Raw genomic sequence first — 26,034 nt, forward strand, 5'->3', positions numbered from 1 at the left:
TTGAGCAGTAGAACTTGTTCACCACTAATTACAAGTTTGATGGTGTAAAATGAAAGCTGTGAAAGCTCACTTCACCCCATCGTAAGTGGCACAAAACAAATGCGCGACACACTGTTTCCTGGCCTGCATAGAAGACCTGCAAGCTTCCAGCCCGTGACGTCACACTGCTAGAAAGGGGGGACAACATTTGAATGTTAATTTTGGAATCACCTTTATTTGCCATTTTGTACTTAGCTATTCTGAATTTAGAGATACTATGTAGCATGCCAGGAGTAAAACCCAAGTATTTAGAAGATGTAGTTAGTTTGATTAGCTAAAACAAATCTCCAGAGTCCCTTTTAAGGCACACATGCAGACGATCCCAAGGTATTTTTTTAAGTAGCCTTTTTGCTTTCTGAAGCGGAGGGTATGATTTGGTGCTGTTACCCAGAGGTGGCCCACCGTGATGCAATTGGGAAACACCGGGATAAATCATACGCAAGGGATAAGAGGTAATGCATTTTAAATTTTTAGTCAATGTGGTTGCATAAACTGTCTTGTGTGTGTTTTTTCTTTCTTTCTTTGCAATGTCAGATTATATTTTCTTTATGTTCGATATTCATGTCTGTGGATGTTTTAGTTTGATTGTTCTCATGTACTACTTTCTTTTCTCAAATAGTTTTGTGTTACACCTACCGTGCATGCTTTGTGTTCTACATTTATGTTGCGATGCATGTACCTGTCAAGAGGTGCACCCTTCTGTAGGCCCAAGGGCAGCTAGGGGTACTGCAAAAGTTAAATAAACATATAAAGACACGAGCATGCTGCACTTGCACTACTCAGCTGCGCTGTGTCCTTCATCTGCACTTAGATTACAGCGAGTTTCCGACTGCTCGATCGAGGTCGCGTGGCTTATGGGCTGCATTTGCAACATGAGCTGCGAGGAGGCAACGAAGGCATTGATCGTCTGCCAGAGTCTCAGCTTTTCCGCCAGCCTTCCTCCTTGCCACCCGACAACGCGGCACATGCGCACTTGCGACCAATCTCCATAGGAGGCGTCCACCATTAAATTGCAAATGCTCCTCACGGTTTCAGATGGACCCTCTCTACAGACTATTTGCTTTCAATGACCTGAGGTCCCACCTATCAACTGGAGCGCTAAACCAAACTCTGTTTGACCAACATCTGTGTTGGTCACAGATGTTGGTTGTCATTCAAATTCTCAAGAACGTTGGTCTCATTTTTTGCAGGAGCAAGGCTGTGCCCCAATGCTCTACAACAGAAGTTTTTAACCATTGATGTGATGCGGACCCCTTAAAGATGATGGAAGACCCCGTTCAAGGTGAGGGGAATAGAAAGGTATATGTTCATCATGATAATGATTTAATATATGAATATAATTAATCGCTAGTGTGAAGTAAACTTTTCTCATTGACGTTCACACAAGAGAACTCACCCAAAAATTGGAATGTTTCTTCTCAATGTGAAAAAAAAAATTGCGGTGGCTTAGCTCGGCTATGCCAGGATATAAGTAGTGTGAGCTTATGCGCACAGAATGAGAGGCGCTATCAAGCGGCTCCGGTGCAGCGTCAGACTTGGCTACTGCGCAACGGAGGCGGACAGCTGGGCACGCGGCAGCGCCAGTGCGTCTGCCGCAGCTATGACGTCACTCCTCTGAAATGCGCAGACCGGAGAGGCGCGCGCGGCGGCAGCGGCTCCGGCGCGCCAGCTGTGCGCTGTGTGACGTTACTGCTCCTCGCATATGCGCAGACCGGCGAGGCACGCGCGGCGGCGGCGGCGGCTTTGGCGCACCAGCTATGCGCTGCGTGACGTCACTGCTCCTCGCGCATGCGCAGACCGGCAAGGCATGCGCGGCGACAGTGGCTCCGGCGCGCCAACTGTGCGCCGTGTGACGTCATTGCTCCTCGCGCATACGCAGACCGGCGAGGCGCGCGCTTAGCCCCATAACACAGACTGAGGCTATGATTTCAACCACAAATAAACGCCCGCACATCTACTCGGCTTTAAAGGGATACTTCAATGAAATATGAAATATTCCCGTCGTGTTCAAAAATAGGTTGAATATGACCCACAATATCCGTAAATGACAATCGCACGTTTGTATTTTGAGCCTGGTGGCTGTATTTTTCGTTATAAACGGCCCACTCTGGCAAGCGCTCAGAGAAGGCCCAGCGGAGACCACGTGACATCCAACGCAATCGTGACGTAGGTCGTCTCAGAACGAGCAAAGCTACAACGAGGCTAACGTCGAGAGGATGGCCTTGTCGTTCCAGCCACCGAAGTGGCTGCTTTTGTACGAATATTGAGTGATGGGTTAATCCTCTATAATCTTGTAGAGGGACAATAGGGACTTTTGCACCACAGAAAAGGCATTCTCGGGAAGAGGGGAGTTCCTCCTTCCCCTCTTCTCTCATCGTGGCCGGAGGCGAGACACTCAACATCACTAACTGTCAAGGTTCCTAGACGGGCACTACAAGCGAGGCGTTAGCGACACCCACCAGGTGCTCTTTGCTAATCGTTTGATTCGTTTTAAAATCCCTTTTCGAGACTTTTTTAAGAAGATATTGGTATGTTCGATGTGATACTGCTCCATTGAACACATATAAACAAAAAAATGAGCGCCGAAATTTCGTTGTAGTGTCCCTTTAATTGGCCAAAGCTGTCATGGTCTTGTGCTGAGGTAATCGTTCCTCGATTGTACAGAAGCCGTGGAGAGTCTGGAACGACTGCCGCGGTGACTCTGGCATCTCCAGTTTTCTGGAGCTGCAATGAGCAATGAGAAGCCAGTGACTTCATCCCATAAGATAAGGAAGCAGGGCACAGACAGGACGGTGCGAGAGGAAAGAGTGCGTCTTCGCAAAGTCTGCCCCGCAAACAAGATCTGGAGAGCTGCCCCGAGTATCAAGTCGACGCTTACATACGGGCAATCTTTTTCCTCGCAGACTGTACGGTGCGCCAACGCGAAGGGAGCGATAAGAGCGCGCGTGCGGGAGGGGACACTGTAAGTGATAACGTGAACGAGCGCCGATTGCCGGTGGAGATTGGAGAGACAACGAGGTGGATTACCCCACGTGGCGACGAAGACGAGGATCTCAAGATTGATCTTTCTCCAGTGAGCCTCTGTGCCATGTTTCCACCCCTGCCCCAAACTCCGTCTCCATCTCGTTACGGGAGCGGCCGGCATTGTCGGCACACCTATATTTACTACTCTTTTTCGAGGATTCTCTTTTTGGCAGGGAATCTACAGTCACTGATGGGATAAGAACGACAGAGAGGAGTTTTAGTCGTGTTGTCTCCAGCGTGAGCTTTTCGCCTTTGGTTATGCTTCTCTATCTCGTGGGCCTTGAGCATGTGTGCTGTCAAAGCATGGCGAGAGGCACGGGCGTTAGAAAGACATGCCCTGCCGTTATCATTCTGCAAGTGACTATAGAAGGATTTTCATCGAGCTTTGATATAAACCATAGTATGACCGCTACAGGGCAGCAACGTGCAAAGTGCGTGCGGGTATGCCTGCTGTATGGCTCGCGCTTTTTGCTCATCACTTGCAGCCATCTGCTTCTGTGTCCTCATTATCCGCGAAATTTGAACCAACGGTGCCACAAGCACCTGTACGGCGACTACATCCCATATGCGTACTCCGCTTCTGTACATCCAGCTTCGCTAAAATGCACCTCGCTTACACGTCGGTTGAGCCGTTTTAAAAATCATTAAGATGGAGGCATGGGCGCATCGGATGTATGCAGGCAGCTTTAACTATTACTTCATAAACAATGAGGAAACATTGAAAGCGGCACAACTACCAGCTGCCGAAAAATTAACGGAAGCTGATGACACAATGTGCGCTACAACTTGATGCGCGTGACAGGAAAAATAATAAAACTCCTCCTTTATAGTTCAATTGCCTGTAAACAGATGGTGCAGTTGAATCTACCTGCTCGTTAGACCAACAGTGATGCGATTTGTCCAAGCAATTTTGGAGCATTCTTTGGAGCAGCAATAGAAAAGTTTGGCGCCCAAGCGCACACTTCATTTTCATTCGTACCTCTGCAAATATGTTAAGATGCATGTGTTGGCCTGTCCAACTACTAGGCAATGTCTACAATGGCTTCTCACTTATGTGCAACCCGTTGCAGCTTCCCTTTAAAGGTGCAACTGCAACTCGGGTTTCGGCCGCAAAAACATCCCCAGCTGGTTCAAATTAATCCTCCGACCAGGCGTGCCGGACGATCTACGTTGGTTTCACACGTAAACACAAAATCAACCTTCACTGCCGTGCGTCACTGCCGAGAGAACAGGTGCAAAGCTAGAAGTAATTTTTCCCAGCCCCTACAGCCTGTACTCGGCACAGAAAAAACAACCTCATGACAGATGCATTCCTAGATGCGCATCTATTTGGAGTCGTAGCTTAGGATGAGACACGTTGCCGAAGGCGTGCATTCATAGCCTCCACCATCCTAAAAGAATTAAAACTTGTTGGATCATTCCGATAAACCTGGAGAGCACACAATGTGTCGTGTATGCATTATGCAAGTAGTATGATTTGTCACGCTTGTTTACGGAATACTTTGGGTGGTTTCAGCAGCATTGTACATGCAACGATCATGTACTCCCCGGTTTTATCAGAACAACTAAGAAAAGCTTTAATTTATTCGGGACCCATTACGTCGTGCAATCGCATGGGAACTTGCACTTCGTCATTCAGAAGCCAGCTGCGTGCGCCGACATTCGTCTACTACTCCGGGTTCCCGTGATTCATACTTGGTCCGGCTGTTGTGCCGAGTTGCAGATTGTACACTCCTAGGGATTCCCACTGCACGGCTTCTTAAGTCTCGCTGATTATGATTAAGTATCATCAAGTGTGCTTCTACATCCTTCATGTACATACAGATTGCCTGCTACGGGTAATGTATGCTTTATGTTGCCTTGGTCAGCGTGTTACAATTTCGCATTACACTTTTTGGCGTAAAATCCAGCCCAGAAACAGTTTTAAAACACTGCCTCCTTATAAGGCAATTAAATGTGAAGGTACAAGCGGGCTGGAAAAGAATGACGAAAATAATCCCTGGAAAGGGGAACAAGAGGGACAAAGGACAAACACAAATCTCCAAACACAGCTAGGACCAGGCGAATTTTTTCGGTCGCGCACCAGTCACCTAGCTGTGTTTGGAGATTTGTGTTTGTCCTTTGTCCCTCATGTACGTCTTCTCCAGGGATTATTTTCGCCACTGCCTCATCTCTGCAAAAAGCCCAAAACCAAAACAGTGACTTGCATAAAGTGTACGCTCAGATGAGCCTCTATAGTGACGCAAAGATATGGCAACTCTGATCCGCTGTCCCGAACAGACGATGGTGACGAGATGAAGTTCCCTTTGTCATTCATCTCCGTGTGTTGAAGACAGTCTTCGGCAGTAACTAGTCACTAGTAATGCATTACCGGTAACTAGTTACTTCTTTTCAGTAACTTGTAACAGGTTTACCATTTTTCGAAAGTAACTGTAAAGAGTAATGTCATTAGTTACTTCTCAGATTTATGTGCAAAGACATTGCAAACACGACCACTAAATCGTCTCGCAACTCATGAGAGAGTCTCAAGTCCTAATACGGGAAGGGCGCAGCAAAAACTGCTACAAAAACCGCCTGAAGCACGAAAAAAAAAAAAAAAAAAGAAGCTTTGGATGACTTTGCTTGGCCAAGCTCAACCCGCCAACTGGGAGGATGGGGATATGTGTCCTTAACCACTGTGTATGGTGCATCACCCACAGCGCACGCAGATGTAACTAAGCACAGCGCCTCTAAAGCGTTTCTCATCTCTTCGTCCAGCGGAGGGAGCGCGCTTTTCACAGAAGACCGTTTTTAGGTTTTGCCGCCCCAAACACCTGATTTTCCCAGCCTCGTCATTTTGCCACCAAGCATACATTTCCTTGTCCTCCAATTCGAATCGTTCAACTCCTAGATGCACTCTTGTGGGTTCTTGAGCTTTGACTTTAGGCCAATTTATTCGCTCTGCTGTTGGGTCTCGTTCCTTGAGAAAGAGTATTCGCTAGAAACGTGTGTCGTCCTGCTTGTTTGTGTAGTTTCTTGAAATTGAAAGATCACCCTTAGTTGGGACCAGGGACGCTTGGCACCTGTTGATTTATAGATATTCACGTGGTGGGCCTTCAGGGTGGTCTCTCTTTTAATTGGGCTGAGGTGGAGGAGCACAAACGTGTTCGACCTGGTTGGGAAGTGGTGGAGAAAAGATGTGTACCTTATGGTGGTCGTGCTTACTACAAAATTCTTCGTGAATCATCGGAGGTATCTGCTAGCTTAACATTTCGAACAACTAAAGTTGCCTGTAATTTTGGCCAAGAGGAACTATAAATGCTTTATCATATGGTGGATTTACCCCAATACTGCCCTAAATTATGGTCGTGTTCAGGAATTATTCCTGGTAAAAATTTAAATACAAAGAGGCAAACATGTTAATATTGATTATTGGGAAAATTTTAGTTTCTCACAAAATATGATTCGCTACTGTAAACAGCGCAATGTCTTACCAAAAAAAAGAAAATCTATGCTAATTTAAAGGCACATTAAGGAAGGTTCTTTTTGAATGTTTTCTAAAATGTTTTCTAATAGTAATGGCATGACTTTAACAAAGTAACTGTAATAAGTTACTCTCATTTTTGGAACTAACTCTGAGTAACTAATTGTAACACTGTTACCTATTTGCAGTAACGTGCCCATGGCTGGTTGAAGAAGAGACTGAAGTGGCTTCTCACTAGGATAGCAGGCCTTGCACGGCACCAAGATTAATGCAAAGTATGTTTTTTTCTTCATTATAATTTTCAATATTTCAATCTCTAAAATAAATTTGAATTGACGAAAATCTTAGTAGCAAGTGTATTTTTCAGGGCTTACATCAAAGAAAACAGGATACACAGGGACTCCCCAACCCCCAGGAAACCTGCGTACAACCTAAATACTTGGAAGACGTATCTCAACGGATGAGACCAGCAAGAGAGATAAGGGGTGCAATTCCCAGAGAAAGTCGCAGTTCAATGTGAGGTGTATTCTGGGTCAACACATAGTAGAGCTGTAATAAGAGGTTTCTTTGAGTAAAACTTGGGCACTTCTTATTCAAAGTTTTTCGCTTTTCCCCAAAATCTGCCCAGGGAGTTTGTCGGTGTACATGTGAAAAAAACAAGGACCCAAAGTTAATTCCAAGCAAACTTCAAACATTACTGACAGTTAGCAACTTCGGTTTCACCAGAGTAGTTAAGATGTGGCGCCACTCGTGTTGAAATGTCCCTTAAACACCTTCTTTCAGTCCTGGACAAGACTGCTGGTGGAGGGTAGGCCAGGGACAGCTGGTACACAGCCCCGGCTAGCCTGTTGCCAAACTGAGGGTGAATACCTAGTTGCCTAAGGCCGCTGGCAACGAGAACTTTCTCAGGGCGACGCGCCACGGAACACCCGTATTGGCAAAAAATATGTTGACCGGAGCGTCAGGCGGCTGTGAATGCCACCTACAACGATGGGAACTGTCTCCCAACTTAATCTGAACCATGTCGCATCGGCACCTATTATCTCATGATGTACTACAAACCTCACCCTTCCCTGTTTTGACCCACTATTTTTGCCACGATGTAGCTACCATCAAATACCGACCATCCGCCTGTTCAACAATAAGCGGCCCACCCCTCGATTCTGTAGCATTCGGAAAATACACGAAGGACATATCTTTAGATATTCGGCATAAAGAGCGCTCATTCCCCACTGTTAAACAATTATCTCCAAATTTTTAGCAGCTTGCTTAGCCTATTTGGGGCATGTGAAACATATAAGCTTGAAACTGCCCTAAATATTATGACATCATACATCGAGAGTTTCTGGTAGAGCACTATACCTGTACCTATGCCATCCTTATTTCGAGTGTAATGATTTTACTTTTACAGATTTCCTTCACACTGGCAGTAAAGCTAGAGCGTTTTTCGCACAGGCAAGTAAGTGAAACACGCTTGTGTACTGTTTTATAAGCAATGAGTACAGAGGAAAGCTATGAAACACCTACATAGCTAAGCAGCACAACGTCTCGGAGCTTTATAAATAGCTTGTACTGGCGTCATATCAGCGGCCATTGTGAAGGGCCTTGATGCTGCGCGTGTACCTTCTACAGCGTACATTCCGCATCACCCTATTTGCTTCTTTCGGCAAAAAAAAAAGTAGGCATGACCATTGGTACGATGATATCACACGCGAGCCGTGTTTGTGTGACAAATGGCAGGAGGCCAGCATTTGAGAACAGTGAACCTCAGGGCAGAGTTTTCGCAAGCAATATTCATATGTAAAACCCGAGACAGGACAAAAAAAAAAGCAAAAAAAGGGGACAAACCTGTGTCTGTGTTGTCCCCTTTTTTCTTCTTCTTTTTTTGCCCCAAGTCTTGGATTTTACGATGTTGAAAGTTCACCAGCTTGCTTGCATCTTCTCTGTAATTTCTATAAAGGACTTGCTCGGTACAGCCGTGCTGGACAACAATCTGAAGATCCATGCCCAAGCTCCCAATACCAAAGACTTTAAGAGCATCCGTGTTCACCCATGCGAAATGAAAGGTAGATCTACATTAAGACGACAGGCTGGGCTAGTTGGTTACTCATCACTGCATAATAAACTAAAAAAAACAGAAAACAAAGAAAGACCTGGAGAGAACATAAGGCAGCTTTCAACTTAATGATTTATTTTGGAAAAAAAAAGATATATGTATATATATATATATATATAAACAGATAAAAACAGACACGTGCTGGCAGAACATCGCAAGATAAGCTCTAAACACACTCCCTCAGAAACCAGCGCCACTGGCTCTGTCGACAGTGGCATTCATTGTCAGGCAATGGCAATGGGGGTGTGCTCACACAAGAGTATTTACCATGGGATTTTATCAAGGCCGAGTGAATTTCACTAGCCATTTTCGTTTGTTCAGCACCAAACAAACTTTCTACACTGTGCAAAAAGATAAGAGGAGGAACCGGCTGTCCCGCGAAGGACCTGCAAAAAAAAACCACATGTGGTCGCGCGGCTAGCATCGCATACAAAGTCCCGTCAAGTGGAAATGTGTACGTGGGCCAGACGGGGAAGTGCATCCATGACAGGGTCAGAGAGCATGCGTTAATAAATATGCAGGCCCAGTCTGGGGTTCACTGCGACCGTTCTGCATGCAAGCCAACTTTGAAAAGGCCAATGTCATGTTGATAGAATTGCACGATAACAACCCTTGTGTGAGTGCACCCTTATTGTTATTGTCCGACAAAGAATTTCACTATTACAGAGCCAGTGACGCTGGTTTCTGAGAGTGTATTTAGACCTTACCTTACAGAGTTCTGCCAGAACGTGCAAAACAAACCATTCAGTTGAAAGTTACAGCTTGTCCAGTTCAACTCTTCCTTCGTTTTGTCGACTTTTTTGTTTGTACTTTTTGCGTATTATCTGGTGTCAGTTGAAAGTTAGTTACAGAAATTTATCCGGTGAAAGACAGATCACCTGTTTGCGCAAACAGCTGCACAATGCCGCGAAAAAACAAATAAAAAAAACATGCATATCTTGATTATAAGCAATAAACGGCTCGACCCTGCGGTCGGCGTTATCCACAAGCGAGTCGATAACACGAGAGGTAGATTCGTTCGTCGTGACAATTACACACGGCTGCCTCAATGCCACGATGGTGCCGAAAACACGTCGTTATTATTTTTGTTTTTCAATCTGAAATGTAGCCTTGGTTCCGAACGCTCAACGCGTAGTAGCTACGGTGGCGGGGGATTTCCTCTCTGTGCAATGGTTACACTTTCCAACCGTGTATACACCTACACTGAACCGCTGGTGATTCAGCAAGCGGTAGTCACGTCGGGCCGAAAAGCGTCGTCCTGGCAGCTAGCCCTTCGACAACGAACGTAACGTACCTTCCTGCAGAGTACGTCCAAAGTAGCGTTTCAAGGAAACGCGTGACGACGATGCGTACTTGGAACGACGGTCCGGAACTCCGAAAGGCCACCGCAGATCACGATGGAGAACGATGGAGAAATCGCATACGTGCCCAACCAATTGTCGCAAAAACGTCGCGGGTTGTGGTAGGCGAACTTCAGCGGTTCGATTAAAGAAGAGTGCTGAAGTAATCAACGGGCACTGCGAAGCGCACCGCTGTTTGTTGTGGCCACAAGCCAAGGCCACCCGCGAAGTTAGGCTTAAAATTGTCGGGATTTCGCATCTTTTTCGCTCACTTGATTTTGGATTCTTGGGTTCTCAGAGGAATTAACGTCCCAGCGATGATGCTTCCATGAGCTGTCGATTTCTAGGGGCTTGCGTCTGGCGAACCGACCTCTTTTGTGCCTGAACACGCTTCCTCAAAGCCACAATAACACGGACCATCACACAACTTCCAGCCGCACAAAACACTCGCAAAGTCTCATAACAACCACGTGATATCATGTGACAGCCGCTCCATGCTCCATCGGCCTCGTTTTAGCAGTTTCGCATAAAAAAAAATATTTTAGATATAATAATAATTTATTTTTACCCAGGTGGGTGGCATCTTTACTTAATTTGATTTTATTTGATGCTTGAATTAATCTAACAATACAGTTCTACAAAAAAAAATTATATCGTATTTGTTGTGTAGGGGGCGGCAGGTACGCGACTGACGTCTGATGGGATGGAAAAAAATCGCCAACTACGCCAACTACGATTTACTATCGTTGCATCATTGATTGTAACGGTAGGATTTACTTCGTCGTGTTGTTTCGCTTGTGTTGGGTTCTGCGGTTAGTGTGAGCATTGATGTGCAGCTTCCGCGAGAACTACAGTGTGCCTTTTGTATTGTGTGTACTACCTTCATGCACTCGGATATCCTCGTTGACGAAGTGTGCGCGTGAACGTCGGTGGTCGTGCGTCGTTTGAGGGCTACGGACGAGGGCACGAGGGTCGGTGAGAGCTCGGCACGCTTTCGGAAAGTTATGTCAATGCCATTCTCTACCTCTCACCTCGTTCCTCCGTCAGAAATTTCCGCGAATGACAGTTATTTCTTGCCCAAAACCTAACTCTCGCGACAAACCGTCGCATCCCATTCACTATCGTTCGATTATTTTTGTTTTTCCTTTGGGTAATTGGGCGGTTTGGGCTGTACGCAATTTCGTCATCGGAGTATCTTGTCTCGAAGGGCATCCGACGACTGATCTTTGCCGTCCGTCGAGCGAACCAAAAACACGGACCGAACAACGGCAAACATGTCAGCGGACGCTAAGAACGTGGTCGGAGCCGACGACGACGAGAGCATGGAGTCCGTCGAGCGCAACTTGGTCGTCGACCACGAGTTCGCCACCGAGTCCAGCGCGGAGACTGTCGTCGAAAACCCGCTCGAAACCCAACCGGAGACCTCGTGGAACCAGCTCTACTACGGCGACGATACCGTCGACGGCACGCCGCTCGACGATTGTACTCCGACCAGAAAGCGCGGCGGCGGCGTCGACGGGAGTCGAAGCGCCGACGACACCGCTGCGGCGGGGGATCGGAGCGCGTCGGAGGACCACGGCTCGACGTCGGACGCCTCCAAGCGCGGCGGGGCGAACGCGCCGGCCGAAAACTCTCAACACGGGGACGAGGATTCGGCGGGTGCGAGGCGGTGGTGTAGCGAGACATCCAACGACAAATCGGACGCGGACAGCTCCGGCACTGGCAGCACCAGCCGTCGGAGGCGTTCCCGTCTCGCTCCCGTGTACGCGCCTGGCACGCGAGTCGAAGCGAGGGACTTCCAGCAGCTGCAGTGGTGAGTGGTGCTCCCAAAAAGAGCCTCGTTGACGCGAGCTCCGCTGCCCAAAGTGCTCCCTGCTTCGTGGATCTCGCGTGCGAGCTCCAGCGCCCCGCACTGCAGCATCGCTGGCTCGCCGCGTTATTTCGGCGAGTTCGCTAACACTAAATCGCGACAAAGAAGAGGGGCTGCAAATCGTCGGAGGACGCCCCGACTTTTTCCCATTCGAAGTGGGTAAGAAGTCCGAACCCGTGTTAGCGTAGTTAAATCTGGGCGGCGAGAGTTTCTTCGGTATTGTAGAGTTACGGCTCTGCAGCGTCTTGGGAGGGGAAGTTTCAGCTCTTCGTTCGCGTGCTACGTGGGCGCCCGTCTTTCTCGATTGTGCCAGATTTATTTTGAGCTTAATAGTAGTCTAGGTTAGGGTAGGAAGGAGTTCTCTTTGACCCCAGCGGTGCTTCGCGTTAATGTTTTCGTCAAAGGGAGCGCAGTTTGGAGTTGTGTCGTTCTCGGAGCTTCTCTTTTCACCAAGTTCTCTCTAAAACCCCCTCAGCTACGACCCCGAGTTGGCTCTGGTCTAAATTAAGATACGGGAGAGATCGCTAGTCCGAAAGCGCTACATGTCTACTGACCGTGCATAGACGAACAGCGGGATCGACGCCCTCGGTGCGAGGTGACCTTTGGCACCTCGCTACGTTCGGTTTTTGCGGTTGAGGATGCTGATCAGGCAGGCAGGCTAGGCAGGAAACAAAACCACAATCAGTGTTGCATCCCACTGCTTAATAGTTTAAAATCAAGCACTGGCCTTACCCCAAACTGCCAGCGTGCTCCAGAACTTTTGTGCACCTATACGACTTTGTGTATAACGCTTGAATGTAAAATTGCCCAGTCCCGAATTGTTCGGAATGGAGTGGGGTTACCTTTTAAGCGATATGTCGTTTGTCATCCAGAGTTGACGTTGTGTGCGACACCCTCGAAGTGCAACTTACGATGGTCAAGTCTTACCTTGTGTTACAACGTTCAGTATTACGTCTGTGCGAGAGACGTTGATAAAAAAAAGTTATATTAGTTGTTCGAAACACTGCGGTAACACGAAGACGACAGCGGGTAGCTCCATGCATGGGTGGAAGCACTGTGCCATTGTGCACCAATCCACTTTCGCTGTGCCACCCTGCTCCCAAGTCCAAATGCTGCACCAGAACTTGCAGAAAAAGATTTTTTTTAGTCGCTAAATTTATTGGAGTACTCTTGTTTGCTGGCCACTGTGGTTTGCAGAGTTGCATTTGTTTAAATAATTCTAAACCAATGTTTTAGAACCACCATACCGATGGGATCATGTCAGTATCAAAGCAGGCGACTCTCGTTTGATAAAAACGGGTGCCAAACACCCATTTCCTTCTAAGGAGAACAACCACGATTTATTCCGTCCCATATAAATAGACATGGCGTTGCGTTTTATTTTGTGGTGTTGTGTTGAGCCGTCAAGCGCCAGCAGCATGAGGGGGCAAGTAGATCCCTTATTTGTTGTTTGGAAATATACTGTATTTGGACGAACATGAGCAACACGCAATAAGAGCATTTATTTCCATTGCCTGTACCAGTGCCTTTGAAGCACTTGTTTGGGCGCTTTGCTTTGTGCCGTCAGTGCCGCAGCACGGCCAACAACGGTTTTGTCTGATCTCCGAAAATGGGACATGCACACGTAGCTTTGTTAGCAGTACTTGGGCATCAGTTCGTCTTTTAGTTGTAAATTCTTGCGGAGTGCCGCTGAATGTGGCCGCGTGCATTTGAAATACGGCACTCATTAAATCGCATATACAATGATGTGATTGCTGCTCCAAACTGCGCCAAGGGGCTAACCCTGCTAACTACATCCTGCTACATTTCGCCAAAATATGGGTAATCTGGTGAGACGGCTTTCCCGCCGTCTCACGTTTCGTGCTCTCGTCGCCTCGTAGGTCTCGTCTCGCGTCTTTTTTAAAAATATTTTCAACGATAGACGCGGGTGTGTGCGGACGCTTCGACTCTAGCGTGCCGGGTACCAGCCATGCGGTCATGTTGTGGACGAAACCATGTTTTTGCGCGGCGGGAGTTACGTTGTGAGCTAAAGCACTCGCTCCTTAAAGCAATGGCCGCGGGAAAACTACATTTGATCCCTGCCTTCCAGTCCCCGTGGTCGTGCAACGTCGGGTGTTGCCGTCCCCACGTCGATGCAGATATGGCGCTTTCTAAAATGAAACTAAGTACCGCAGCATGTTCATCAACATTCCATGTTCTTGTTTAAATGATACATTACTATAAAAATCCCTCTTTAACTCAAAGACTGCTGTGTCGAAGTATTGATTACATAGGTTTCTCTCGGTGGGCTTTCTTTCGAGTGGGACCCCGGTACGTGCAAAACTCTGCTGCGAAAGAAATTTGGTGAAGAGAAGTGAGCTAAAACAAAGAAGGCAATGTATGCACAATGAACCAGCACAGCGCGTTTGTTTTTCTCGAGTTCAGTCGCTGCACAAAGTGCTCCAATAACGTTTTGACCCTGACTCGCAATGTCTTGCATCGATGCGCTCAGGCTCTTCTTTTTTCTTTTTTTTGTATGGGTTCACCTTGTACCTTGTTTGCTGGCCTGGCAAGCATGAGCCGCTGGAGTGTTTATGCCGTATACTCGACAGTTACATTTTGCATATAATTTTGGGAATCAGCTGGCGACGGAGCGCTGTGGCATGGTTTTGGTTTTGATCGAACAGCCGTTGTCTCCGCTCGCGCGACAAAGCACGCGCAACAGCAAGCCTGCCGAAGTTGCCGTCACATGCATGCGAACATGATTGCACGACAGAGGCACAAGCCGGGACCCTTGCAATCCATTGTTCCACGTTTGTTTACTTCTGACAAAAATCTGGCTCGTCGGGAAACAGTAAAACAGTGGCAAGTGATTTTTCGGAATTGCTCGGCAATGCCTACAGCACTGTACACTTGTGGGTTGTCTCAGCAGTAAAACGACAAGCAGCGAGTTTCGTCACAACAAGTCACATCAGAACAGAACACAACATAAAGTGTCCTTCGTTTGTGCTGCACTCAAAACGCATCTTTTTTCTAAGAATACCTGCTCCAAAAGCCGCTTTTGCTACTCCGAAGCATTGTTTTGGCTGCTCCAAAAACCACTTGTGCTGCTCCAAAACACTGATTCGTTGCTCCAAAGGCCACATTTGCTGCTCCAAAACACTGTTTTGGCTGCTCCAAAAGGTGCTCCAAAATGACTTAGGCCAATCACATCAGTGCGTATATATAAACATAACTAGGAGCATGCTGACGCACGCTTACCAATAATCTATCTCCGGAAAGCGATAATTACTCAATAAGGTTAAACAAATTTTTGCTTGTTTAGGGTGTCTGCCTTTGCCGAGGCCTTTTCCGTGCTCTTCATTCTTGTCGTAAACTTGCCGATAAAAGTGATAATTGGTTGCGTCATCTGTATAGTTCCTGTCTTGTAAATGATGTAGAGGCAAATACACGCTCTGGCCATTGAACAGCAAGCCAGCAGGAGGACAAGGTGAACAGTGGGAATGCCCTGCTGAGCGACGCAAACTCTAACTGTTGTGCTAGAATGCACCCAAGCAATTGTCTTCTGAGAAAATCATTCCGTTTTGTGGTCTTACTTGCTAATTTTGTTAGTCACATTTTTTTTATCAAACCCCTAAGCAAGCTTTTGTTTGTTTTAGTAGGGCTTCAGCAATGTATGTATGAGCAGGAATGATATTATAAAGTTTTTAATATTTTCTGTTTGTACTGTTATCAGATAGAGTAGAATCATACTCTGTTAACTTGAGTACTGGAATTTATTTGTTTGCTAAGCAGACCTTGAACATTTGTATTTTCTGTTGATGAAAAGTAGTCAGTAAGGTCTGGGCTTTATTTCAAACCAAACTGTTGCATCTTGAACTGGTTTTGTTTTCAGTAGACCTATAAAAATTGCGATATGGGTTGTTAAAGAGGCACAATGTATTGTTTTTATGAGGGACTATGCCTTTCATCGGAAATCCATAAAAGAAACCAACTGCTACCAGGACAGTTCTCAGTAGCTGCCATTCATATAAATTGCAATCATGCTGCTTGCTTTTGGTGCTGTGGGCTGGATTGTATTTAAGGGGGCACTGACAGGGTATTTATACTTGCCAACGTTTTTATCTGTACATGACATTTGTGAGCCCAACTTACCAAAACACAATTTGTGGCTCGAAATTCGTTTTCTTTCTGCCCGAAAACTGCCGATCGAGAACTGGCTGGTTTGAGTCGCGCTCACTCTCTTCTCCGTGGTCACGTGCCGTTTTTTAAGGTTTAGACATAACCATTAAATATAATCATAGTCATGGCTCATTGAACGCAGACCCTCAATGCTAAAAATAGATAAAAAATATTATATTCATTTTTGTGGCCTGTACGTTGCAAATACCTTAAAGGGATGCTGAACCAAAATTTGTATTCTACAAAACTCGCGGTAAAAAGCTTGCAACGGGATGCTACGAACACCAAAACATCACTCGTACAGCGAAATCTCGAACGGATGACCGTATTTTTCTAAAAAAGGAGGCCCATTTGACAGAAATGTTCACATCATGTTTCTCAAAGAAGGAGAGGGAACGGCCTCGCGTCTTTTCCGCCTCGCCGCCTTGAGGAGGCGAAGTGAAGAGAAGAGGAAACTAGGTATCTTCACGTCACGCGTCTCGTCGGCCTGGTTCAATCTCGACCTCTTTTTCCCAAAATATGGCCGCCCATTCGAGATATTGCCTTACAAGTAGTGTTGTAGGGATTGTAGCATCCCGCCTACATCTCCTGCACTGTTTTTTCTGAAATCCAGATTTCGGTTCACCATCCCTTTAATAAAAAAAAAAAAAAAAGTTCACTGCCATTTGGTTTTTGGTAACTTTCTCCTCCTCTATATTTCTTCTTCCTCCCCAGTCCGGTTTCGGTATCGAGCAGTTGCATTTTTTTACTTTATTAAAAATATATGTGACGCTGTATAGTCAGCTGCAACTCAAGAAGGTGGGGCGAGTGTAAGACGGGCCGGGGAGGAGGAAGCAGACGAAACGCTAAAAAGAGGAGGAGGTTTCCCCCCTTCTTCTCCAGCATTCCGTCTGCTTCCTGCTCCCTGGCCCTTCTTAGCCTCGCCCTACCTTCTTGAGTTGCAACGAACTATACACCAACTCAACTCTGTGACGTCACGGCGCGGTGGTGGCGCGTCGGTCGCACTTCCGGTCTGGGGCTGTGGGCAGAAGTCCCCATGCCAGACGTGTATTCCTGGGTTGTTTTGAAAGGAGCCAGACAAAAACCTGCCTTCTCGTCAAAACGCCGCGACTGGGGCCGTACCAAAAGTGTCGAGAAAGGTTTGAAGGTCAGTTTTCACGTGCTCGGTTTGTCCGAGAATCTGGATGTGTGCCGTGAAAAGGGAAAAGCAGACGCCGTCGGACAACAATTGCTTGGGCGGGAAGCACTTTGGGTTGAATTCACGGATACTTGTGTTCATCAGATTTATTTGTTTTGTTCCAACATGAACGCCAGAAAACCGTCAAGTTGTGTGGACCCCCTGTGGACTACGTTCAGTGCGTCTTCTAGTTCAAACGGCCGCCTGATTGTTCGAATTGTCGTCTGCTCTTTCAAACGTTTCTGCTTGTAGTCTGCTCTCTTAGACGACGCCGGTCCGTAGACCAAATGTTGGCCCGATACTTGTGATAAGAAGTGAGTGAAGGCCTCAAAAGACTTAAATTTGAAGGTTGGTAAGCAGGCTCGATGTAAACAGTAGATACAAGGAGATGTTGGTCATTGTTACCAGTGACCAACACCGACTTGTTATGCCTAATTCCCTTGGTCCGATTCTGTTTCCGATTTTCAGTATCATCGTCGACCATCTCAGCTGCGGTTCACGCTTTTGCAGCCCGAGCGGCGTCGCGACTGAAAATTTTGAGCGAAATCTCATCATGCGAATCAGGCTTTAGCGTACAATCTGCGGCGTCCACGCGGAATGAATCGCCACATGTCACATTATTCATGCGAAGTTTTACGGTGTAACGAGCCTCGGTAATTTCGCTGACGCCGCTCAAGATAGTCAGACATCGCCAGGAAGACGTACAACCAACAATTCGAACGCAAAAAAGGGCAGGGGGACTCACACCGACGCTGACGACATCGCATTTCAATGGTTTGTTTATGGGCGACGGCGAGCTTTTTGCCCACACCCCCATCGCGCATGCGCGGCGCCGGTGGCGTCCGCTAGGGGCGCTCCGGGCGCTCCGGTTTGTTTGTAAACATGAGTTGGTGTATAGACCGACACCCTGTTTACAAACAAGCCCGCGTTTGCCCACACCAGGTGTGGGCACTGCGCGTGCGCAGAAACATAATTCGGGAGGAGTGAATCGTTTGCGCATGCGCAGTGCCGTCGGCAGCGCCACCGCAGCTTCGTGACGTCAGGGCCGCGTGTTGGTCTATAGCAAAATATTGATAGGGTAGTCTTCTGACACCATAATAGATTGCCTGGGAAAAATTAAAAATATATTTTGATGGGTGTCATTGTCCCTTTAAACAGACGCTGAAAAGCAAAACATTGTTCTTTTTTTAGCAGTCTGGTTGAAACATACGTGTAAAAAAATCGATTTTACGTAAGAAAAGATCTTTTGGAGCAAAATTGATGGCGCAAGACGCAATTTGGTTGGCAGTCACCTCTTTTCCACTTGTTTTCTCTTGGCATTTCGAGTGCGTGCAGAAGGGGTGGATCGGCTTGGCCATCACGGTAAGGTGGAGGGAGTGTATGACCATATGTTGAGGTGGAAAGAGTTTATGACCATTTTGTGGCGTCGTGGACTTAGCGCGCAGAATTTGAAATAAATCTTGCAACCAGACTGTTTAAAAAAAAGACATACTTTTCTTTTCAGTGGCCCTTTAAAGGGTAAATGCAAAGAAAAAAAAGTTTTTTTAAACAGCCTCATTAAGACAAGCATGTGATGAAACAAATTTTCCGCGAAAAAAAAATTTTTTCTAGCAATATTTACGCCACAGGACGTAATTTAGTCGGGGTCACAACTTCTTTACATTTAAAACTCCCACTCTTTCTATGCGCGCGGAGTGGCTGTTATACGTCTCTGCTTGACGTATAACAGCCACTATGTGACGTATAATACCAACTTTGTGGCGCACTATTTAAAACGGACGAAATAGCCTCAAACTAAAATCAGTCTCGCGCAATCAATATTGCTGTAAAAAATTTTGTTTTTGGCAGAAAAATTGTTTTGTGACATGCTTGTCCCAATTAGGCTGTTTAAAAATACACTTTTTTTTTTTTGCAGTTACCCTTTAAGGGAGAGGTACGTTTGGAAATACTGCCGAGACCGGTTATCACGAAGTCAACGGGAATTGGAAATCCCTTCGCTATATCCGCTATTTTTTTATAACCGACTTCGGTTAACAATGTGCAAAAGGGAATGAGAAATCGTGATCGCTTCGTTGTAGCCGCTATTTTATTATAACTGACTTTGTTTTAACTCAGCTGTAGTTCTGGACCGTCACATGGAGATACTTTTTTGTTGCGCTATTTTTCTATTTAGAAAAGTATGTCTGCACTTGGAGCCACATGTTTGACCTAGGTGTCCAGCTTCAACATTTACTAGTAGTGGTACAAAACCCAACTCTGGCAGCTCCTGAGCTGCTACAAACAGAATTTTCACTGCTCCAAAGCTGCTTCAGGAGGGCACTTTTGCTGCTCCCCAGACTTGCTACAAAAGGCTGAAGCTCGCTTCCGTCCCTGCTTATTAGTCACTTAACTCCATGCATAAATGAATGGTGAGTTGACCAACAGGCATGAAACCTGAACGCGTGCAAGATGCACAAATTGGAAAGAAAAACATTTGCAGCGCTTTAAAGAAGTTGTGCTATTATAAAACATCCAGAAACAACACTTTTTTTTTTTTTTTAAAGGTCACTGACAACCCTTGAAATATATTTTTTGTTAGGCGATCCATTATGGTATCAGAAGACTACCCAATCAATATTTTGCTACAGCGTCATATTTTTAAGAAAATAAAAAAAAGTGCAACTGCTCAAAACGGAAACTGAAACTAGACTGGGGAGGAAGAAGAAATATAGAGGAGGAGAGTGTTGCCGGAAGTCACGTGACTGTGCTACTTTTTTTTTCAAACAACATATTTGCACCTTTTTAGACACCACAAAAGATGGGTACCATATTTTGTTTCTATTTTTAATATTGAGGGTGTGCCTTCAATGAACCACGACTTTGATTACTTTTGGTGTTTGTGTCTAAACCATAGAAAACGGCATGCGACTACAGAGACGAGAGAGTGCGACTCAAACCGATTAGATCTTGAAAAACAATTTTCATGTGGACAGAAAATTAATTTCGAGCCGCAAATTGTTTTCTGGGTAGTTGGGCTCTCCTATGTCATGTGCAAATGAAAACCTTGGCAAGCATAAATAACTTGTCAGTGTCCCTTTATTGTCTTAACATTGCCTCGAACGTACTCTAAAACCCTCAGATTTTTGTCTTCAAAGCTCGTACGAACCCCGTAAACACAGCGGTCAGACTCATTCTAAGCACCATACTCATACTGCGGAGCGGTTCGCAGCGCCCTCGGTAACGGTCTCCCCCCCCTGCAGGTACCCGGCCAAGGTGGTGACCTTGGACGAGGGTGAGGAGGAGGTGCTGGTGCACTTTGAGGGCTGGAGCTCCCGGTATGACGAGTGGCTCCCCCTGGACAGCCCCCGGCTGCGGCCGGCCACGCACCCCCACACCCGCAAGGAGCAGCTCAAGAAGCAGGCGCCCAGGAAGCCCGTGGGTTGCACGTCCTACATCCCTTCTCACTCTCTCTGTCAGGGAGGGTAGTGCATCCTACACTCACTGGTAGGATGAGGACAGCAGGGAGGTGCCTAAGGTGTCCTGCCTTCGGTGTGAGCCTTCCATCCGATGGCACTTTGGCGTCTTGTGAACCATGGCAGAATGCAGCGAGCACGTGCCTGAGGCAAGGAGCTCAAAATACACGCCCTGCTGTTTTTACCTTGTCAGTGATTGTAGGTACGGTCATGTCTCGTTAACTCCTTAAGTACCATATTTTTATTTTCCTCTAGTATTACACATAAAATTTGAAAAGTTTATTACGCGAAAATCAGCGTAGACGAAAAAAATATTTGCCAACTAACACGAGTGCTGCCATCTATGATCAGCGCCGCAAAACTACTCCGACGAGCCTAGCTCGTCCGTGGAATTAAGGGTAAAACCACTGGACAAGCTGAGCTCGTCCACGGCACTTTTAGCCAGAAAGTGGCCGACGAGCTTGGCTCGTCCAAGGCTGTTAAGGGGTTAATGTGGTTGCCTCCGTTGACCCCCAAAAATCGTCCGTAATACGAGTTGTTCATGAAAACGAATTGAGGTCAAGGTCGCAAATAATGAACTCTAATCACGGCCACAAATACATGAATGTGACTCGAGCGCATAGACTCCAGTCGTCCTAAGAACGAAGCCGATACACTGAAGCGTTTACGTGGATGCTTATCGAATCCTGTGCGAAGGTGTTGCCACGCCGCATATCTCAAAGTTAACGCCGTGTTTCTGGCACCATTCGCATCACTTGACTACGTTTCAAGGTGTTTCATGCGCAGAGGTCCTCTCGATGACAGTAATGGTATTGACCACTGCGTTCGATGCTGTGCAAGAAGTTACGAGACGCAAGAAACTTCAAAACCTGAGCATTTTGGACTCCGGTCCGGTGCACCCTGGAACATGAGACTACGTAGGTGTGCACGCCCCCGGTGTGTGGCAGTCTCCAAGCTCTCTCGGGACAGCGCCGCGCTCGCCTTGCCGGACCACGGCAACCACGGCTGGACCGAGAGGTCGAGGGGCTTTGGCACAATCGGGATAGGCACCAAGGTGGGGGGCCGCTCGTTCTGCGGTACAAATGCTCGGAGATCTCGGCGCCATTGCTGCTTGCAATGTGCAAGATGTGAATCCCAAGTCCTAGACAGGGGCTAACCTCACCGAACAGTTTGGGTACATTCTATTTGCAGATTTGGAGCGCTTTAAAAGCGCCCCTTTTGGAGCGTGCATCTTCCGCTGGCAGTTCCGACTTAAGTTGGCCATCTTCCGTTCGTAGGTTCGTGGCAGTGTCCACCCCGCAGAGCGCCTCCAACCCCGCCGAACTTGATCGCGGGATTTCACGGAGCTTGGCGGAAGTTGACAGAAGCATGCTACGTCATTTCCTTCGATTCTGCTGTGCACATGTGCAATGAGGTTGCCACACCGGCCAAGTCGTCGAGTTGGATCTGTTCGGATGCGTCGGTTGTTTACACGGGATTGGGATGGTTCGAACGCTTCTACCTCGTGCAGATCAGGGGTACAAAGCTGGGACTGTAGCGTGGCAAATCGTAAGCGCTGACACCTGTGATCCTGAGGAGAAGAACGAGAAAAATAACGACGAAAACTTTGAAGGAGGCTGACGGCAAGTTTAGGCCTGTTCAGTTTGTGGCCAATGATTGTTTACCTTTTTACATTGCATGCTGTGGGCATTTTCTCACGTAATAAAGCAAGAACAGATGAGGCAACGACCGTGCAAGTGATGCTTTGTTACCTCTTTGCGTTTATTAAAGACTTACCAGCAATCTGAGCTCCACTGATGGCGATTGCCGTGTTTGCGGCTCCGCTTCAGGACTGCTGAAAGGTATGTGACAATGGCGAACGCTGACGTCTTGCTCGTTATTTGTGACACGGGCTTTGTGGTACGGAGAGTGCGCCCGGCCCGTATTGCCTGTTGTTTCTGCAGCTAAGCGGCGACAGTAGTGACTGGTCGTCGCAAAGCTCAGTTGACTAAGGCATTGGTCGGCTCGTCAAGTTTGAGCAGCGGCCGTTTTGACCGGCAGCCTGTCTCGAGCGGGTTGCTCCAAAATTGCGAGTCCATCTTCCGCTCGTCAATTGGGAGCGGGTCTCTCGGAGCGGATTTTCGCCTCCCTCGCGAATTTTTGAAAGCGCTTCGGACCTACCAAGGGAGCTCCCCATTGCAGTGGCAAGAAAATCCTCGTTTCTCATCAGGACAGAATCGGGACCGTATCCGGTAACCACCCCACGCCGCCGCCTGCGAGATGGAGCGCCGCCGTGCTCCCTGCTGTTCACCCACTCTCGCAGCGGGTGCCTTCCTATAATCCCTCCCGTTTCGGAATTCGAAGCCACCTCTATTTACGCTGGCAGTACGAATGCACACTCGCTGTCTCAATCGTACTCAGTCTAGCGACTTTACGCGATGCTTTTCCACACAGAAGCATTTCTGCTTTCGTGGGCCTGTATGCTATCTTATGTGTTTTTTCTTTTCAGTAAATAAGCTATTATTATTATTATTACTTCCCTAGTGCATCGTGCCGTTTGCATGACCGCATTGAATGCGATAACTGGAGTCTATGTGCTCAAGTCACCTTCGTGTAAACGTGGCTTGTGAAGCTTTTGCTTCTGGCCTGCTGTGGACTTACTTCCTCAGTGGTGAGAGAAGTGCCCTACCTTTACTTTTATGCACAAGGGGTACGCTTGACCTATAAAGAAAATTTTGTGTTTTTGAAGTTCCTTCTTTTGCTGGAAATTCGAGGTTTATCGAAGGCAAACCCTTTTTGTCAGTAGTTCGAGACTTCAAAGAAAACTGAAGTTGCATCTCCTCTAGACTACCGACCCTGCGCTTTTATAAAACTAACTAAAAAAAAGTTTTTATTTTTTATTTTGTTGTAACCTCAAAATTTGGATAAATCCAAATCGACAAAAAAGTTATTGGTGAGTGTTTTTCGGATTGATCCGCAAACACAGAGCCCTACCTATAAATGGACTCAAGGTTTGTTTTATGCGGCCATAACACACATAGCGAGAGTAAGGTGGGAGCTTAGTTCCGCCGGAGAGCGCCAAAAAATTGAACCGTTTTTTGGTGCCCAAGTTTTATATCCTTCATAAAAAGGGCAACGAGATTGGTTATAACGGAATAGCAGCTGCAGCGAGGCGATTACGATTTCGTATTCCCTTTTGCATTTTGTTAACCGAAGTCGGTTATAACGAAATAGCGGATATAGCGAAGTGATTTCCGATAACCGTTGACTTCGTTATAACCGGTCTTGACAGTATTGAAGCTCTGAGCGTGTTCTATGACACGAGGGCTTCACTAGTTCTTTTTCTTTGTGCTGGTAGGATGTCTCTAGAAAGCTGCGTTTCCAATCCTTACCTCCTAAGCAGAGCTTGTTTAGTGCTTGGGATCATTACAACTTGGTCGACCGCTGATTTCGTCTTAGACATTCAACCTTCAAAAGGGGCAGTAGCACTTCTCAGAACAATGACGGAGAGTAAGCATACGCTTTCGTGCTCAGAAACATTGATTGGTTCTTCATTCTTAACCCTTTGCGGTCAGACACCTTGACCAAACTCACGGTGTTTCCGGTGTGAGAAATGTTTTTTTAAAAATAGATCGGAGGAAATATAAATTGCCCCCGCACACAAAAGCAACATGAAAGATTTATTTTTGCAGTGTTTCTGCTTTCTTACTATCTTCTAGTAAAACTTCTGCAAGGTGCGATGCTTTGCAAAGCATTCTCCAGGGGCCACAGTCCTGTGCACTCCCTTCATCTTTGTCACTAACATTGCTGCACTCTGCAGGGGATGTGCCCTCGTCATAAGGAGGAGGCACATAATTGTCGTTACCACCGAGATTGCCCCCATATTCAACGAAATCCCGCAACAAGTTTCTATGAAATGTGTGTGGCAAAAACAAAGCCATTCTTTGTCGTGCCATTGAAATTCAAAGTGCTCTTGAGTCTTCCGCTCGCAAACAGTTTTGCTTTCTATGGGAGAAACTCGAACAACAAGAATGAAGTGTTAAAGAAACTTTCCGAGAAATAGCGTCACCAATCCAATGTGTCGTCTTGGACGACGCCCGAAGTTCAACACAGAACACGCTTCTCTGACGTCGACCCAAGCCCGACTCGTGACCGCAAAGTTTAATGCCGTAATCTGAATTTGGTGCGATTCAATCATTCAATTATTTCAACTGATAGGCACAAACCAGTGACATCCTGTCTCACCGTTTCACTGCTACAATAACCAGCAGGTGGCAGAGTTCAAGAACAACTAAAGTAGTAGACGTTCGACTCGAGAGACGACTAGCACACTGACGATCACACTCTGACAGTTATTACGTCGGCATTTGGGTAACTGCAAGGCCTTTCACGCAGGAGTACAAGAAAGGTGAAGAGGTCCTGGCTCGTTGGGGAGACCGGAAGACATATCCAGCCAAGGTGCTAGAAGTCAACGAAGAAGGTAACGGTGGCCTTGTCCCAGGCTTTGCTCTGTCTTACGTTGAGTGAAGGCGCGATCGCACTTGCGAGTCGCAACAGGCATGCTATAGCTTTTCGTAAACTGGGTGACGGTCGGGAAAGAGACCAGATAATAAGATTATCATCCGTGTTTTTGCGTCGCCAGCCTGCTCCACAAGGTGTAGCCTTAGCTCAACCCTCCCACGTGCTTCGGGTCTTTCTAGAATCTACCGATTTAGTGGTTTTCGGTGACGCTGAGCAAGTTTCAGATTGAAACCACATGTTTATTTTCACTAATTAAAAAGTTAATTAACAAATTGTAGTTAATTCGACGTATCGTGATGATTCGCCCCTTACATTATGTCCCCCTGGTTGTATAACGTGCCTGCATAGATTGCATTAATGTAGCGTTGCAGCTTTTTTTTAATTCTGGATTGTTTAACAGAATTTTACTGTGTACTATACCACGCGAGCTCAAGTTGGTGCACGTTGATGTAGCAATTGTGCATTCACTGGAGGGTTGAGAAAAACCCAGGCCACACCGCAAGTTTTAGCAGACCGCTTTCGTGTGCCGGCACAATCGCCACTTTCCGTGCGTGGCTGCTCAGAGTTTGAGCGTAGCCGACTCAAAGCGAAACGGAAAGTGAAAACAATCTACCAGAACACCCCTATTTTCTCGGTGAGAAAGCGACAAAACTGTAGCTGTACGACAACGAAAACAGTAATGCAGTGAAAGGCGAGCCCACGCTGCGGCAGAAGGGATGGAGATGACGGCGGCTTCCGAGAGCTTCCAAGAACTGACCCTGCAATCGCTACTCGCCTTTTGCATGCGGTGCTAAAGTTGGTGGTCTCTAGTCGCATGTTGCTATCCGGTCACGCGACCGCTCCAAGTCACAAGTGCGAATGCGCTCTACAGTGCATGATACAACTAGCACAA

At 46.8% G+C, this 26,034-nt stretch overlaps 2 protein-coding genes across 14 annotated transcripts in view; one reads left to right on the forward strand and one right to left on the reverse strand.

The window, feature by feature from the left end:
- Window positions 1–10,497, reverse strand: part of LOC115320370 (E3 ubiquitin-protein ligase RNF13) — a 40,237-nt gene extending 29,740 nt beyond the window's left edge. For 5 of the 10 annotated variants that reach the window (XM_042294377.1, XM_040502700.2, XM_042294373.1 and 2 more), the window contains exon 1: window positions 10,255–10,446. The gene's annotated coding sequence lies outside the window, so the exon portion shown is untranslated. Of the gene's footprint in view, window positions 1–9,936; window positions 10,210–10,254 lie in introns of those variants that run through there. The other 5 variants (XM_040502702.1, XM_042294374.1, XM_040502701.1 and 2 more) reach the window with 4 other exon arrangements.
- Window positions 10,498–10,682: 185 nt separating this feature from the next.
- The window catches only part of LOC120843738 (PHD finger protein 20-like protein 1), a 67,098-nt gene continuing 51,746 nt past the window's right edge, over window positions 10,683–26,034 (forward strand). For 3 of the 4 annotated variants that reach the window (XM_042293785.1, XM_042293787.1, XM_042293788.1), the window contains exons 1-3: window positions 10,683–11,795; window positions 20,430–20,604; window positions 25,017–25,101. In XM_042293785.1, coding sequence (XP_042149719.1) covers window positions 11,257–11,795; window positions 20,430–20,604; window positions 25,017–25,101 — 799 coding nt within the window. In that variant the 5' untranslated portion in view covers window positions 10,683–11,256. The remainder of the gene's footprint in view (window positions 11,796–20,429; window positions 20,605–25,016; window positions 25,102–26,034) is intronic. The other variant, XM_042293786.1, reaches the window with a different exon arrangement.

This window comes from Ixodes scapularis, unplaced genomic scaffold (genome assembly GCF_016920785.2).
Source record: "Ixodes scapularis isolate PalLabHiFi unplaced genomic scaffold, ASM1692078v2 PGA_scaffold5__190_contigs__length_132052651, whole genome shotgun sequence".
NCBI lineage: Eukaryota > Metazoa > Arthropoda > Arachnida > Ixodida > Ixodidae > Ixodes > Ixodes scapularis.